This window comes from Littorina saxatilis, linkage group LG17, assembly GCF_037325665.1.
Source record: "Littorina saxatilis isolate snail1 linkage group LG17, US_GU_Lsax_2.0, whole genome shotgun sequence".
Classification (NCBI taxonomy): domain Eukaryota; kingdom Metazoa; phylum Mollusca; class Gastropoda; order Littorinimorpha; family Littorinidae; genus Littorina; species Littorina saxatilis.
The window spans coordinates 38,763,186-38,781,832 of NC_090261.1; the positions used below are offsets into that span (position 1 = coordinate 38,763,186).

Sequence of the window (18,647 nt, forward strand, 5' to 3'; positions counted from 1 at the left end):
AAGGCACCATTAAGTTGTCATATTTTGCTCGTGCATTGCTAAATGTATGTAGATAAACTTTGAAAGTCAGAAATGGGGTTCTGGAAACTAATCATGTCACACTGAACTCGCACCACAAAGCGACATTTGTTCAGGAAACGTCTCGCACGCTTTACTGGGCTGGGGGTTAGGAAGATTGGAAGGTCATAATGACATAGTATATGGTTCAAATCCATTCATATTTTACAGATATTATGTAAAGACATCATACTTGACGAAAATATATCCATTGAAGCCAAACAACAATACTAGTCTTGTGTGAATTTATTTTTAATCAAACCTTACCTACATTTTGGACGACGTCTTTCTTGGATTTAGGGTAGGGTTCATAATAATGATACTGTCACCAGCATCCTCGGCCAAAGCAGTCGCAAATTGTTTTGTGATAATCAAAAGATACCAACTAACACATTTATATGTAAAACGTACCAGTTTGAGTTCGTAATTTGGCTGAGAACTTCTTTTTTCAGAGGCAAGCGTCTGAAATGCTCGTGCATCACTCTTCAGGGTATAGTTGAATTTTGACTGAGAAGAGAAAGTGCGCCCTTGAATATTTCTTGTTAACATCGATTTTTATGTTTGGCAGGTCCCAAGCTTTCAAAAAATACCCATTTGGTTGAGTCCGCTTTTGGGTGCACGGTCAGCCCTCCGCCGTGACGGAGTACAGGAGATGCCGTATGTACTGAGTACAAAGTAGAGCGTTCGGCGTTATAGTACTATTTTGTGCATTGTGCATGTTGGATCGAGCAGAAGAAAAATAAAGATTGTCTTCTTGATCTTGAATCGCTCTCTACTGAAAAGCTTGCTGTTGGGAAACGGACTCAGTGAACTCATACGGTTCCTTCCAACCTATATCCGAGTCTCTGCCTCTCACCTTCCACTACAGCCCCCCCTCCCCTACCCCCACCCCCACCCTTCTATTCGTTGCTCATTCTCCTATTACCTCAACACCGCCCCCCCCCCCCCCTTTCCCCTCCCGCCCTCCCCATGTGCTAGACCACCCCACGGGCCACTCTGACCACACACCGACATCATTCTGTTATCTCTCACAATTAACTTTCTCACTGTGGCACGTACACAGCTACGCCCCCCCCCCTCCCAACCCCTCACCCCCCCCCCCCTTCCTGCCCACAGCAACATACACTCTTAGTTTAAAGGCACAGTAAGCCTCCCGTAAACCATCACAGATACGGTCAGGCTTTTACACACAATACAAACACCCTTTCATTTAAACACTCACCGATTGAGAACATCCTAGGTGCCCTCCGTAAAGAGCGAACAATTTTCAAAGAATTTATTTTTGCGTGGTTTATCTTACCCCTGAGCCATCGTGAACCCGTGTGATCCCGTTTCCCTTTTTCACAATGTAGTCGTCAGTTAGTCATTTGAATGCGACTCGATGTGAGCTTATCTACAATAGCACGTTTTTATGCACGAAACAAACGGCTGTGGTTCACAAGAACTCTAGCGATGGCTTTTGACTGTTGAGAGGAACGGCGATATGCCGCATAAACCGCCGTCTGCTACGACCCTTGCGTGACCCTGCTTCCGGGCTTTTCTTTTTTCAAACTTTCACAACTTCGAATTGCACTGATCTTGTCTTGATGAAAAAAGAATTCTTTTATGATTAAGAATGTTTGTGTAACAAGCTGTCAATTTATTATTTAGATTTTAAAAGTTAGGTCTAGCGCAAAAACGCACCACGGTCCAAAAACATTCTGATAGTAATCATCGATCCACGGCTATCGCCAGTTTAAGGGAAGTAACTCATTTTTGACCTGAGTTCAGGATGGGTCCAAAAAGTGTTCGAGACAATCTGCAAAATTAATTCTTTAAAAATTGCTCGCTCTTTACGTAGGGTACCTAGGATGTTCCCGTTTGGTGAGCGTTCAAATGGAAGGGTGTTTGTACTGTGTGTAAAAGCCTGACAGTATCTGTGATGGTTTACGGGAGGCTTTCTGTCCGGGCGTGATTTCCGGGATATTCATAACAGCCGTCCAGCACCAAAACGAGGCGCCATTGTTGTAAAGGGCCAAGTCCACGAAAATAAATTCTTTGAAAATTTCTCACACTCGACAGAAAGCAGCCAGGATGTTCCCGTTCGGTGAGCGTTTAAATGGAAGTATGCTTGTACTGTATGTAGACGATCGGGGAGCTCTGTGATGGTTTACGGGAGGCTTACTGTGCCTTTAAATTAACTTTCTTCTAGAAACTACACACAAATTTCACATGGATTTCGGCAAAAAGATGTAAGATGAAAACGAAAGTAGGACAAGGTACACACATGCACGCACGCACACCATGATACACACACACACGCGCGCACGCACACCATGATACACACACACACGCGCGCGCACACATTCACACGCACACAATCACACACACACAAACTTGTGACACTGACACACACACTGACACACACACACACACACAGACATACATATTTGTCTGCCTTTTAATAATTGTTCCCCGAACTTCATAACAATTTTTGTGTCTACATAAGTTATTGCTTAATTCAACATATATTAGTTTAGAACAATTTGGAACATTAAAATCACAGTTGATCACGATCAGGGCTGATAAAGCAATTTGAAAAGTCTTTCATTTTCAGAAACCCAAACAGAATAGACAGACAGACAGACAGACAGACACTGAGAGACACAGACAGAAGAAAAGATGAGAGACCAGACAGAGGATTTAGTGTGTACAGCACATTCATGTCTTTTCGTACAAATTGGATATCACTGATCGCATTATTCACACTAACACATCTCAAACCAAAGACACTTCGCTAAAATAACAATAAGAAGCGTTTTAAACAAAATAATAACAAGAAATATTACTTTTGCCGTTCTTCAAAGTACAAAGTGATTCCATCCTCATGCACAGTACCCGGTACAGCTGAACTGTTCCACATATCTTACAGACAACGGACTCCGATTGAACCCCAACATTGACTTCGCTGATATTTTACCAGTGAAATGTTTAGATTGTGTTGGAACAGGTGTAAACAAATTGAAATTTCAAGTCATGGACAGACCTTGGAAGAGGTGTAAACAAATTAAAGAAATCTCATGGATAGACGTTTTGGTGCAAACTTTTGAATACGATTACATTTCAAGAATCATATAAACCATTCCGAAAAGTCTGTTTCCTAAAGTCTATCTGGTATTTTTCTCTATTTTGTTCACACTTGTTTCAATACACTGTGAAAACATCACTTGCACAGTAATTGTAAAATATAAGCCGAGCGTTTTTTTGGGTTAATCGGTGTCCTATGTCTTTAAATTGAAGAAATAGTACCTCATGGTCTGATTTGATAACCTAGTAAATACGCGGCACGGGATTTATCTGCTAGCGTTGTAGATTACTGCTAGCACAGGAAAATAAGCTGGTGGACAGAATCGGGACTCTAGCGCAGAAGAGTTTGCCACCAACGAATTCGAAACTGTTTCCCTGTTTACGTTGATTTGATTAAATTAATTTAATTAAATTATAGTAACGGAGCATTTTTGAGATGATTGTGTACGTGTCCAAGTAACAGAGTGAATGTCCCTTAGACTTCTCAAGGTCAAATACGCGAGAAAACGTCTCCAAAATAGCATCCGCTAACACGTTTATCTTAAGAATAATTATAGGGGAAGGGCTCCTAATATGGACCGGCTCCTAATATGGACCACCTCCTGTTCTGACAAACTAACGGCGCTAGAGCGCTCAAAACAATTTCATTGGCTGTATTCACCCTCTCTGGATAACTTTCACATGTCAAAACAGTTGTAAAAACACAAACCTCAAAACCGTTTGGCCTTTTCTCTTTTTTTCACCTGTGGCAGGGTTCACTCTAAAATTGCCGCCTAAAACGGACTCGTTTCTGTCCACAGCCAAAGCTTTTATCACACAAAAATTGCTACATATGACAGCTAAGACCGTATTTGTTACATTTTAGCAGTGTTGACCCCGAGTTTCTACTGCAAACTAAAAATAATTGCAAAATCTCAAAGTATGTGTGAGTCCCCTAATATGGACCACCTTCAACAAATCGAAGAAAACAAAAGCTAAATGCTATTTTCATTAATTCATTCCGAAGCTTGCTGTAAATAACCTATAACTAGCCTTCGAGATTTAAAAAAAAATATCACAAATAGTCTTCTTTTCGTGGAAGTTGATCATTTCACTTATTTTCACTCTGTTTTTGATAAGCTTCTTTAGTTTCCTGGTGTGCTTCAAATAATGCTCTCATCAACCCGAAACAGATAAATATAAAACATATTTTGATTAGTCTGACTTACACACTAAGTTGTATCATGTTATTTTGAAGTATAGGTGGCTTTTTACAGTGATTCGAGAAGGCCGCTTCAGTGGTCCATATTAGGCACCCAGGCTCCTAATATGGACCATCAAAGCTATTCCACTCTAATAAGGCTTAACGGTTAACCTAAGAAAGACCGGCACGGTTGGCCTAGTGGTAAGGCGTCCGCCCCGTGATCGGGAGGTCGTGGGTTCGAACCCCGGCCGGGTCATACCTAAGACTTTAAAATTGGCAATCTAGTGGCTGCTCCGCCTGGCGTCTGGCATTATGGGGTTAGTGCTAGGACTGGTTGGTCCGGTGTCAGAATAATGTGACTGGGTGAGACATGAAGCCTGTGCTGCGACTTCTGTCTTGTGTGTGGCGCACGTTATAATTATGTCAAAGCAGCACCGCCCTGATATGGCCCTTCGTGGTCGGCTGGGCGTTAAGCAAACAAACAAACCAACCTAAGAAAGAAGGACTACCAAACACAAAATGAAACTTCTTCGCAAGAAAACAAGCTAGTTATCTGCAATTAACAAAAAGTTGTCCATATTAGGAGCCCTTCCCCTATATCTAATTCAACACGGTCGTTCAGCAAATTTATCAACTTGACTGTACGTGCTCTTGCGGAAGAGTTTCCTGGTCTGAAGTTCCCGCCAGATGGCGCGAATCTCCTCCAGTGGCGTCACCACGATAACGATGGCCGCCATGACGAAACTCCAAATGTGCATTGACGTCACGTAGGACGCGAACTCGGATGACGTCAGCACGCCGAGCGAAGCCATGACGCTGGGGATGATGAGGACGAAGAGCGAGAGGCAGAAGATGCTGCCCACGATGGCTGTGACCTTGGCCTTGCGGAAGACCTTCTCCAGCTGGTGGTAGCTGGGTTTCTGGTTGCCCTTGAGGTTGGGGAACTCTTCAAGGTAAAAGTTGGTCCAGGGGTTCAGAGGGTTGTCGATGTCACGCACCTGTAACGATCGTGAACACGAATGCTTTTGGTATACAGTAAGGCTTGTACCATTGATGAAAGAACTTCTCCCACTAAATGACACCTTCTGTTATCCCTTTGTCTACTAGCTTGACTAAAATATACTTGTCATGACAGGCCACCTGCACTGTAGGGACATTTTCGGCTGACCCAAAGCGTATCCTTTCATCGCAGGCGGCACATTGTCATTGTTGCATTAGCAATAATAGACACAAAATATTTGGAGGTTCATTGATTAATTCATTCAAAGGAGCACCGGAGATTGTTCAACAACAACAACAACAACAACACTCAACCATTCCGCACAATCACATCCACGACGCACCTTCTGCCATTCCAGTGCTACATCGTCCTCGTCCTTTATGGTATGGGTGACGAGAGAAACGATGATAGTGACGATGAAAGTGACGAAGAAGCTGGTGCAGGAGCCCAACATTACGGTGTAACCCTCGGAGGTGTTGACCCAGAAGTCGCCGATGCCGCCAGGAAGGGTAGAGGCACGTGCTAAGGTCGCTGTGACACCGCACAGGAGGCCCGTCACAGAGCCTGACAATGACATACGAGGGGTGGGGAAACATTATTACGATAAGGACAAAAGAGACAATATTAATGATTGTGTATTCACGCCCCCAATACTGTGTCACTTCGATTTATTTCAAGTGACCCTTTCTACTCGATGAACTGCAAGTGGTTTTTTTTTTCTTTTTTTTTTCGCGTTTGTGCTTTTCTGTTTTATGATCTTGTTTATTCGCTGTACAGGTTTCTAACCGGATCCAGCAATCCAGTGGAAGTATCGCATTTCGCGATTTAATCAATATTCATTAAGATATTCTCCCGTACTTTATGTGGTCTTTTGAAACATTCGCACAATATATTTTTCCCGTACGGTTTTAGTTCAACGTTTGTGTGTTGCAAAATGTTTTCTTCGTCAAACATCACTGTAGCAAACGCTTATCAGACCTATGATACTTGGTACTAAAGTATTCTTCTTCTTCTGCGTTCGTGGGCTGAAACTCCCACGTACACTCGTGTTTTTGCACGAGTGGAATTTTACGTGTATGACCGTTTTTACCCCGCCATGTAGGCAGCCATACGCCGCTTTCGGAGGAAGCATGCTGGGTATTTTTGTGTTTCTATAACCCACCGAACTCTGACATGGATTACAGGATCTTTTCCGTGCGCACTTGGTCTTGTGCTTGCGTGTACACACGAAGGGGAATAAGCCACTTCGTCGCGATATAACCTTGAACGGTTGAAAACGACGTTAAACACCAAATAAAGAAAGAAAGGATAAGCCACTAGCAGGTCTGCATATAAGTTGACCTGGGAGATCGGAAAAATCTCCACACTTAACCCACCAGGCGACCGCGGGCGGGATTCGAACCCTCGACCTTCCGATGAAGAGGCCGACGTCTTACCACCCCGCCACAGCGCCCGTCGAATTACTACCTATAAGCATGCCCTTGGCAGTAGTTTTAACCCTCTCTCTCTGTCTCTCTCTGTCTCTGTCTCTGTCTCTCTGTCACTGTCTCTCTGTCTCTGTCTCTCTGTCTCTCTCTCTCTCTCTCTCTCAGTACTCACCTATAACCATGCCCTTGGCAGTGGCTTTAACCCACACAATGCTGAGCACGACGCCAGGGAAGCAGGGAATGGTCACGACACACCCTGTCATGAAGGCCCAGTTCAGGTCCATGCCAGAGTGAATGATGAGGAGCCCTACAGGAACTATGGTCAAAGAGACACCCAAAATTGTCCAGCTTTTTAGGCGTACCAGAGCATCCTGCAGACAAAAGAGAATATTTGTAATGTCATGAAAATATCCGAAAGGTTTTCTTCAGTGCGGGAGGGGGTAGGTGAAGGCGGGAGAGTTGCATACACGCAGGTTTGTATCTCTCACAATCATTCAAAACACAATATTTAACCTCAGAAAATATTCCAATGTTCCTATAACTTTTTGGAAAATACAGTCCATAAAGACCACATAAGGAACCAACACAAATGATCGTTATACAGTACTGAGACAGGTGGTCATTATGGAAATGTGAATTATAAAGAAAAATGAATTCGTCGGGGATCCTTTTGGGTGGTCGTTTTGGTGAGGTGGTCGTTTTCGAGAGGTGGTCGTTTTGGTGAGGTGGTCGTTTGGAGAAGTGGTCGTTTTCGAGAGGTGGTCGCTAGGGCAGGTTCGACTGTATAAAAAACAAAGCAACAAAACAAAAACAAGCGGAACAAAAATTGCCAAATTAACCAACATTTTCAGCAAAGTTGTACATTTCGTGGTTCTATTCGTGAACGATATTGAAGCTTACCTGGTAAGTCCGGTACTCCCCATGAACAGGGCAGTGATGACGTAGAAGCTGTTGTGAAAATCCTGTGGTCGCCAGTATAGCCTCTTGATCCTCCACACACGCTGCGCACTCGGTCACCGCTGGACATCTGAATTGTAGTTAGAAATAAGTCTTTAAAAATTGTTTCAGATGAATGAATATTAAAAAAATAAGCTTAAAAAAAGTGTATATTACTCAGAGTCTGCCGGACTCTACATAGAAATAATTGTTTTACCTCCTGATACAGAGGGACACACACACAACCATGCACTCACAAACACAGCCATGCAAGCACACTCTGACGCATTCACAAACACATCCATGCATGCACGCACGCACGCATGCACGTACGCACACATAGACACACAGACACACACACACACACGTGTGACCGTACCGACACACATCAGACATGGTGGGATGGTGACCGCGAGTCGTTTCGTCCGCTGCCTCCTCCTTCTTTACCTTCTCGCACAGAATACAGTGACCCAGCCGCGACCCTGACCTGAAACAGTTCTTCTTTAATGACATACGATACCGATACACATACAGCCTGGCGGTAACCTTACGAGTAACTTTCTACTGCTTGACCATCCCTCCACTTGGACACATTGCAAACATTAAAATCCTGACGGTTTCCTGTGCAGACGGAATGGAAATGTTTTGACGAGCTGATATGTACCTGAAGTCGCTTATTCTTCATTTTATTCATTTACGTTTACGATTGGTTAAACAAATGTTCTCGTATTTTGAGCTTAAAAAAAGCATATAATGTATTTCCTGTACCATCCTAGTAAAACTATGCATTATTGTGCCTCGTTGTGCATCTTGTGTCTCCAGTGTCAATGCGTAAGTGGAAACAAAATGAAGAACGAAATCTTTCTCAATTTCTTATTTTAAAACAAAACTTGTTTTCTATTTTTTTGTTACATGTAGTATCATTCCCTACCAAGGGTCATATTTGATAACTCTTCGAAGCATTAGGCAGACTTCGTGATGAGGATTGTCCCTTTGTTTTTTAGATTTAATGTGAAACATTATGACAATCGGATCTGAACTTTTACACATAAAGATCTACGAGCTCTATGAAATGCAAATCTCTTATCGCTTTCATTTGGATGGTAACACTCCTGGCAGTTTCCAGCTCTGCAAAGTTGAAGCTCGACCTCCATCAAAGCCGTGTTCCCAGGGAGACATAGAGAATACTACATGGCTTGCTGTGTCGTACCAGATTTACACGAGTTGGTTTTTTAAATATTGAACTGCGAGCGAAAGCGAGCTGTTCACTATTTGAAAAAGCAACGAGTGTAAATCTTGTACGACACAGCAAGCCATGTAGTATTCTGTTTATCCTACATACTGTACTTACGTGTATTTTACTGAAAATGTCCTGCATTCGAGGCAGCTAAATTGAAGACGCTTGTTTTGGAACCTCGATCTCTTCTAAAGCCTCGTGCAATCTATTACGTCAAAGCAAAGAAACGTCACTCTGAAAGTGTGGCGTGACGTGTTAGTTCTAAAGATTCATCGAGGGTAATTAGCGAGCGCAATTTGTGTTTCTATAATGACGTTTGTCTCGGTGACTTTGGCATCATAAGCAGTGGAAAAACAGGTCCCTGCCAGACTTGCTTGACATGACCTCATTTACATGATATACACACGTGTGATTTGAACGATTATTATCTCACGGGTGTCTCTCTCACGTATGTAGGATAAATAAATTTGTCATCATTTTCACGAGTTTTCATTCACAAGCACCTGGGAAATAAATCTCATGTTCCCCGGGGAATAAATCCCTGGTTACCATAGTTGCAGGAAGCCCTATTACATGGATAATCAAAAGCAAACCCAATAGAAACGCTCTGGGGTTCATTGGCTCACAGGTAAGAGGGAAAACAAGAGAAAAGCGACTCGCTCATCTTTGCTTTCTGCTATTCCTTGCTCTCGATTCGTCGCACGTTTAATCCACATATCTGCTAAGAGATGTCACGAACCGAGACAGTGCCGCAAACAAGCAACTCTTCGAAACAGCGGGGCAATCCCATCGCAAGCAAAATAATGCAAAATGTAGGTCATTCTTTGCAATGAAACGCCGCTGTCGGCCCAAAGTCGAAGACGCGTACTGCTGGATTCACACACCATTCAGTTAGTCGGAACCTACAGAACTTTTCTTCCTCAAACCTGACATACTTGTCTCAACATGTCATCAAATTAATACACAGATCTCCTTGACTCGCTTTCACTTGTACTTGTAGCGCCTTCACTCTCGCGCCTGCCTTCAGTGATTGCAACAGCGTGGTGGGGCCCCAAAAACGGTATTTTCAAAACCAAACTCGCGTTTCAACTCATGGCTCCCTCTGTTAATGATGCAATTATTTTCGCGCTACCAAAATGATGACAAAAACGATGTTTGATGGGTTGTTGTCAGACAAGCTTTTTTTGTCGGTCCTCGGAGGGCATATCGACTTTTGTTTCATATTTATTGACCGCGGCCTTCGGCCTTGGTCAATAAATATGAAACAAAAGACGATATGCTCCCCCTCGGACGACAAAAAATCTGGTCTGTCAACAACCCATCAAACATCTTATATTACCAGACGACGAAACGTCAGAATAAATGTTTCACTGAAGATTTTGTTAAATATTTAAAGACTTGAAGCCCTACAGCTTGATATTAACTGGGCAAAGTCGAGTTTGCGAAGTTTACGTCACGAAGCTCGCTACACGAAGCTTGGACACTGAATTTTTGGTAAAAAGTCTTCGCGAACTTCAGGCTCAATTAAGGAAAGGCTTAAGACTTCGCATGGTTATTTCAGTGACAAGGTTCATACTCAGTATGATACTGAAGGTTCTGCGCGTGGTGTAAATGTCTTGCTCTCTGCGCACTTAGCAACATGGGAGCTCGGGTTTGAACAAACCTTACTTACTTAAAAGGGCAGACGTAGGACTGGAAGATGTCGTAGACGATGATGGAGGAGATTCCCATGACCTCTCCAGACCCCGTGGACATCATCAGCATGGTAAACATGATCAGTATCATGAAGGCTCCGTCACGACCCAGAGCCTGTTGGGCTATGTACGGCGTCACTAGCCCTGTGGGACAGAAACATGATCAGTATCATGAAGGCTCCATCATGACCCAGAGCCTGTTGGGCTATGTACGGCGTCACTAGCCCTGTGGGACAGAAACATGATCAGTATCATGAAGGCCCCGTCACGACCCAGAGCCTGTTGGGCTATGTAAGGTATCACTAGCCCTGTGGGACAGAAACATGATCAGTATCATGAAGGCTCCATCATGACCCAGAGCCTGTTGGGCTATGTAAGGTGTCACCAGCCCTGTGGGACAGAAACATGATCAGTATCATGAAGGTTCCATCACGACCCAGAGCCTGTTGGGCTATGTACGACGTCACTAGCCCTGTGGGACAGAAACATGATCAGTATCATGAAGGCTCCGTCACGACCCAGAGCCTGTTGGGCTATGTACGACGTCACTAGCCCTGTGGGACAGAAACATGATCAGTATCATGAAGGCTCCGTCACGACCCAGAGCCTGTTGGGCTGTGTACGACGTCACTAGCCCTGTGGGACAGAAACATGATCAGTATCATGAAGGTTCCATCACGACCCAGAGCCTGTTGGGCTATGTACGACGTCACTAGCCCTGTGGGACAGAAACATGATCAGTATCATGAAGGCTCCGTCACGACCCAGAGCCTGTTGGGCTATGTACGGCGTCACCAGCCCAGTGGGACAGAAACATGATCAGTATCATGAAGGTTCCATCACGACCCAGAGCCTGTTGGGCTATGTACGACGTCACTAGTCCTATGGGACAGAAACATGATCAGTATCATGAAGGCTCCGTCACGACCCAGAGCCTGTTGGGCTATGTACGACGTCACTAGCCCTGTGGGACAGAAACATGATCAGTATCATGAAGGCTCCGTCACGACCCAGAGCCTGTTGGGCTATGTACGACGTCACTAGTCCTATGGGACAGAAACATGATCAGTATCATGAAGGCTCCGTCATGACCCAGAGCCTGTTGGGCTATGTACGACGTCACTAGTCCTATGGGACAGAAACATGATCAGTATCATGAAGGCTCCGTCACGACCCAGAGCCTGTTGGGCTATGTAAGGTGTCACTAGCCCTGTGGGACAGAAACACGATCAGTACCATGAAGGCTCCATCACGACCCAGAGCCTGTTGGGCTATGTACGACGTCACTAGCCCTATGGGACAGAAACATGATCAGTATCATGAAGGTTCCATCACGACCCAGAGCCTGTTGGGCTATGTACGACGTCACTAGCCCTGTGGGACAGAAACATGATCAGTATCATGAAGGCTCCGTCACGACCCAGAGCCTGTTCGGCTATGTACGGCGTCACCAGCACTGTGGGACAGAAACATGATCAGTATCATGAAGGCTCCATCATGACCCAGAGCCTGTTGGGCTATGTACGACGTCACTAGCCCTGTGGTACAGAAACATGATCAGTATCATGAAGGCTCCATCACGACCCAGAGCCTGTTGGGCTGTGTACGACGTCACTAGCCCTGTGGGACAGAAACATGATCAGTATCATGAAGGCTCCGTCACGACCCAGAGCCTGTTGGGCTATGTACGACGTCACTAGCCCTGTGGGACAGAAACATGATCAGTATCATGAAGGCTCCGTCACGACCCAGAGCCTGTTGGGCTATGTAAGGTGTCACTAGCCCTGTGGGACAGAAATATAATCAGTATCATGAAGGCTCCATCATGACCCAGAGCCTGTTGGGCTATGTTACGACGTCACTAGCCCTGTGGGACAGAAACATGATCAGTATCATGAAGGCTCCGTCACGACCCAGAGCCTGTTGGGCTATGTAAGGTGTCACTAGCCCTGTGGGACAGAAATATAATCAGTATCATGAAGGCTCCATCATGACCCAGAGCCTGTTGGGCTATGTTACGACGTCACTAGTCCTATGGGACAGAAACATGATCAGTATCATGAAGGCTCCATCATGACCCAGAGCCTGTTGGGCTATGTACGACGTCACTAGCCCTGTGGGACAGAAACATGATCAGTATCATGAAGGCTCCATCACGACCCAGGGGGTGTTGGGGGCGTTACTAGCACTGTGGCACAGAAAAAATGAACACTAATTATTTCTAAAAATAAAAACAAAAAGGTGTCAATTAGCCCATAAAACAGGAGACATGATCAATGCCATGATTTACATGATCGATTATCATGACATTTCCATAACCTCCCTAGTCTTCTTGACATCACCAAGACGGTGAAGTTGATCAGTATCATGAAGGTTGTGTCATCAGCACAAAAATGGACAGTGGTACAGACATATCTATCGTGTTCAAACTCGCGATCGTTTTCTTGCTCATCAGAATCAAAACCGCCATTGTAACAGTCATTGCGAACGTTTTGATGCTAACCAGCATAAACATGACCAATCTTACATACATGGTTATTGTTTTTAAACTCACCATCATAAACCTGGCCAATCTTACAGACATCGTCATCGTTGTTATGCTCACCAGAATCAAAACGGCCATTGTTACAGTCATTGAGATCGGTTCGGTGCAAACTAGCAAAAACATGGCCAATCTTACAGACATCGCGATCATTTTTTACGCTCACCAAAATCTATTGTTACACTAGTCATTGCGATTGTTTTGGTGCTAACCAGCATAAACATGGCCAATCTTACAGACATCGCGATCATTTGTTTTATGCTCACCAGCATCAAAACGGCCACTGTTACAGTCATTGAGATCGGTTCGGTGCAAACCAGCATAAACATGGCCAATCTTACAGACATCGCGATCATTTTGTATGCTCACCGTCATAAACATGGCCAATCTTTCAGACATCGCGATCGTTTTCATGCTCACCGGAAAAAAGCATGGCCAGCGTTACAGTCATTGCGATCGATTTGGTACTAACTAGCATAAACATGGGCAATCTTACGGACATTGCAATCATGTTCATGCTCACCAGAAACAAAACAGCCATAGTTACAGCCCTTGCAATAATTAAAACATGGCCAATCTCAGTTTAGACATTGCGGTCTGTTTCCATGCTCAGCAAAATAAACATGGCAAATGTCACCAACATTGTGATAATTTGTTTATGCTCACCAGCATTTATGTCCGAGTCAGGCAACATGAGCGTGGAGTTGCCAGCGCTGAAGGAGAGGTAGCAGATGGCGGTGGTGGTGCCGATGGTGGCCGGAATGGCGAACCATAGAAACGTGGCGCCGAAGAAGCCCAGAACCCCTTGCACCGGCTTGGCTGCGATACGGGACTGCCAGGCTGCTTGATCGCAGAAACACACGCTGGCCGCGACAAGGGTTCCCTGCACCATCCACACTAGAGAGTCTGTGGACAAAACCCTGACCAGAGTATTTTATGAAAGCAAGGTTTACAATTACCTTCATTCTCGTGTGAACGATCGTGAACAACATCACAGATCTGTCAAAAAAATTTTTGTGTGTGTACACGGAATGAGATAAATCTTCCACCATAGAAACCAACAACTATGAAAATACACATGTTCGTCAACACGGTACACTGTTTTGCATGTGGTTGTGCAATGAGATTGCTATATTTTGAGAAAAAGTGCCTCAAAGATATGGGTCACATGGTTCCACCTTGTCCCTAAAGGTCTAGATGTGTACTGTAACAGATAACTAACCCACAGACAGAAAAGTGGCGTAGCTTCTCTCCTTGTTGTCTGCAGGTCCCACCAAGCAAGAGATCCTTTCGTACACCTCGTCAAGGCTCCCAAAGGGCAAGGAGTCATCATCAGGCACGTAGAAGATGCGCACGACGAAGACCGCGAGGATGACGAAAGCCATGAACGCGTTGAAGTAAGACACGTAGAACGTCGAGCCCAACCCGCCCACGAAGGAGTAAGAACCGAAGAGAGTCGCCATTACCAGAACGCAGAATTCGTCGCTGGAATCTTTAATAAGAGCCTGCAAGGAATAAAGTAAGTAAGGAAGGAAGGAAGGAAGGGAGGAGGGAAGGAAGGAAGGAAGACATGTAGAAAGTCGACCCAAGCCCGCCCACAAAGGAGTAAGACCCGAAGAGAGAAGCCAATACCAGCACGCAGAATTCGTCGCTAGAATCTTTCATTCGAGCCTGCAAGGAATAAAGTGTGTGAGTAAATGAAGAAGGAAGGAAGGAAGGAAGGATGGAAGGAAGGAAGGAAGACATGTAGAAAGTGGAGCCAAGCCCGCCAACGAAGGAGTAAGACCCGAAGAGGATTGCCATTACCAATACGCATAATTCGTCACTGGATACTTTGATGTGAGCCTGGAGGATAAAATAAGTAAATAAAGAAATAAATCGATTGATCAACGAATAGATGTCAAGAGAATATGTGGAAAGTCGAGCCAAGCTAGCCCACGAAGAAGTAAGAAGCGAAGAGGGTTGCCATTGCTAAGGCGCAGAATTTGTCGCTGTACTATTTGATTAGGGTCTGCAAGGGTTAACATCAATCAATCAATCAATCAATCAATCAATCAATCATTGCAAAATGATAGACAAATGAATAAAATCAAAGTGGTGCAAAGACCGCCTACATAGGAGAACCGATAAGAGGGTTGCCATTCTAAGCACGCAAAAGTGTAAAGCTGAATGAGGCACTGAATGCTGCATATATCGCATTAGGCATTTGTTTAGTGAAAAAAATACCATAAGCCTTAGTGTTGTTGCTGATATTCAAGTGAAGTAAGTCGGTGTACTAGAAAATTAGCAGGAGGAGCACAAGAACGATGACGACGACGATGACGACGACGATGATGATGATGACGACGACGACGACGATGATGATGATGATGATGATGATGATGATGATGATGATGATGATGATGATGATGATGAACGGCAGAAGCGATGATAATAATGACGATGCCATACACATTAAAAGACCTACCTGGAAGAGGTCCGTACAGCCGATGATGATGCAAGTGAGGATGGTGATGTTGGTCATGAGAGCAAAGCAGCTGATCACAATGTGTGTTCCCTTCCCGAACCTTGCTCCTACCACCTGCAACATTGGTCAGATAAAATGGGGGGTGGGGGGGGGGGGGGTAGTATTTAAAGAAATACTTTTTTTTCCGCCTGAATCGATTAACATGAACGACGTTGCAGAAAGAAAATTTTGGAGCAGGTTGCACATCCAGGTTTTCTCATGTTCTTAGTTTTCCCACAGTGATATGATTTTGTATTTGTAATTTAAGGACAGGACACACCTTCTTCTGTTACATGTCAAGTATTAAGCTTACTCGATCCGTGAAAGGTGTAAAAATGTCACAGAGAGACAGGCACGCAGGTACGCAGAGAGAGAGAGAGAGAGAGAGACAGAAACAAAAAGACAGAGAGAGACTGAGACACACAAAGACAGACAAAGACAGAGAAAGAGAAAGACAGAGAAAGAGAAAGACAGAGAAAGAGAGAGACAGAGAGAGAGACAGAGAAAGAGAGAAAGAGAGAGAGAAACAGACAGACAGACAGAGAGGGAGAGTGCTGGGGGGTTGGGTAATCGAACGATCCACGAACATCAGTGTACACATAGTCTGTTACACAAAAACAATGCATCGTGATTCGGTCCGAAGCATCCAACTTGTAATCCAAGTCGGGAAATAACTTTTCCGTTTCGAACACGGTATTGTTCCATATCGATCGCAGTTTGTCACAAACACACATGCAATATGTGTGCCCTGTAGTTTAGCGACAACAGTCAGTCTGGCATGACACGGAGGTAGCACTGCACCAGTGAGAACTCAGAACTCAGAACTTTATTACATAAGGATAAAGGTTTTAGGCTTAGCCTAATCTTCCAACCTGTCCTTGGAACATATACAGAGAATAATTGTAAACGAAAGCAAAGACTGCGCACATACACACACACACATCCACACCCACGTATACACACACACATGCACACATAAACTCACACACACACACACACACACATGCACACACACACATGCACACACACATGCACACACACATGCACACACACACACACACACACACACACACACACATATACACACACACATGCTCGCGCGCGCGAGCGTGCGCTCGCATATCTACACACAAGCACATGCTATCATTTCATACCTAAAAGGAACAGTATCTAATCAAAGTATTAAACTAGTAAAACATCAAAATAATGGTCGAGTATAAACATAAAAAACAAAACACTTAAGAGCATTGCATACATTATCCGAGTACACAATGGAAACTAGACAGCAGGGGCAGTTTATAGTGTGCTCAAATGTGTGTGCAACTGCCTTTTAAAGGCCTTTAATGATGCGGATCGTTTGATTTCTATTGGCAAAGAATTCCACAGAGATGATCCTGAAAAGGCTAAGCTGGATTTATAAAGATCTATACGAGGAATTGGAGGAAGTAAATTTTGAGACCCATACCTCTTCGTAACATGTGTAAAATAGGATTGCACATAACTGGGCACATCACCATGAACTACTTTATACATAAAGACAGCCTTATTGTATGCAAGGTGGGTTTTTAGGGGAAGGAAATTAAGGATGTTTAACTTCATTTCTGTAGACATGTGCGATTCATACAGGATAAGTTTTGCAGCACGACGGTACAACGAATTGAGTTTTAATAAGTGAACATCGCTGCAGCCATCCCACAATGTCGAAGCAAAATTAATATGAGGCATTATATGAGCATGAACGAACATTTTTAATGTTTCAGACTTCGCATAATGTTTGAGTTTTGACAGCAAATACAAATTCCTTCATAACACTTTGCAGAGGTTGCTTATGTGTGTTTGCCATTTCATTTCTTCATCAACAGTTACACCAAGTATGCGGTGTTCTTTAACTTGCTGTATTTGAGTTGTACCTAAGGTCAGTTGTAATTTAAGAGGACTTAGCTGATGCTTTTGTCTTGTGGTAATAACAATGCTTTTAGTTTTTTCTGGGTGCAGTATCATGGCATTTGATGTGCACCATTTCGCAACTTCGTCCAAAGTGAGAGAGAGACAGAGAGAGAGACAGACAGAGAGGGAGAGAGAGAGAAACAGACAGACAGACAGAGAGGGAGAGACAGAGAGAGAGACAGATAGAGAAAGACAGAGAGGGGGAGAGAGAGAAAGAGACGGAGACAGAGAGAAAGAGACAGGACAGAGACAGAGACACACAGAGACAGCCAGACAGTGTCAGAGAATTGAATTATAATTGAATAGACAGCAAAATGATCCTTCACTATCAATGTTATATACCTGCAAAAAGGTCTTTGCTCCAGGTGCCTTGGTTTTGAACTGCAGGGAAAGCAGAGGAAACAGAATGATGTTGACCACCACGGCGGATGAGTACCAAAATGCACCAGCGATTCCGTACTATAGGTGAAAAAGAAAGAAGAAACTATCAGTCCATTTCGACTTTGTTTCGATCGCTTTTTTCATGGTGGTAAAAAAAACACCGCCCTATTTTCTTTTTGATCTCATTTTTGACTGCGAAGAGAGATGTAGAAAATGTCTTCACCAAACAATAGCAGAATCATGGCAAATTATGTCTGTTAAATTTTGTTTGGGCTACATGTGTTGCAAAGTATTTGAAATAGAGAATACTACATGGCTTGCTGTGTCGTATCACATTCGCTCGCAGTTCAATATTTTTAACGAGTGTAAATCTGGTACGACACAGCAAGCCATGTAGTATTCTGTTTATCCTACATACTGTACGTATGTAGGATAAACGGCGTTATTACTGTATATACAGTGGTGCCTGTGTTGAAAAGCGAATACCGTTTGGACCAGCCATACAGAGGAACGTACAGCGTTTTTCCTTTTTACTCAAACAGTGTAACGTGAATAAAAGGGAAGCACATGATCAGGAAGACAAACCAACGTTTGAACAGCGGTTAACACAACCCCGAAGAAAAACATAATATTAATAATCGTTACTTTGAATCCGCCGCTGCTATGAAACC

The 18,647-nt window shown here is 43.9% G+C and overlaps 1 protein-coding gene across 2 annotated transcripts in view; it reads right to left on the minus strand.

Moving 5' to 3' along the window:
• Positions 1 to 2,480: 2,480 nt before the first annotated feature.
• The window catches only part of LOC138952374 (uncharacterized), a 36,776-nt gene continuing 20,609 nt past the window's right edge, over positions 2,481 to 18,647 (minus strand). For both annotated transcript variants that reach the window (XM_070324035.1, XM_070324036.1), the window contains exons 4-13: positions 17,938 to 18,054; positions 15,610 to 15,723; positions 14,365 to 14,647; positions 13,809 to 14,048; positions 10,579 to 10,744; positions 8,049 to 8,156; positions 7,634 to 7,760; positions 6,906 to 7,104; positions 5,650 to 5,870; positions 2,481 to 5,304 (exon numbers count right to left, since the gene is read on the minus strand). In XM_070324035.1, the coding sequence (XP_070180136.1) occupies positions 4,912 to 5,304; positions 5,650 to 5,870; positions 6,906 to 7,104; positions 7,634 to 7,760; positions 8,049 to 8,156; positions 10,579 to 10,744; positions 13,809 to 14,048; positions 14,365 to 14,647; positions 15,610 to 15,723; positions 17,938 to 18,054 (1,968 nt within the window). In that variant the 3' untranslated portion in view covers positions 2,481 to 4,911. The remainder of the gene's footprint in view (positions 5,305 to 5,649; positions 5,871 to 6,905; positions 7,105 to 7,633; positions 7,761 to 8,048; positions 8,157 to 10,578; positions 10,745 to 13,808; positions 14,049 to 14,364; positions 14,648 to 15,609; positions 15,724 to 17,937; positions 18,055 to 18,647) is intronic.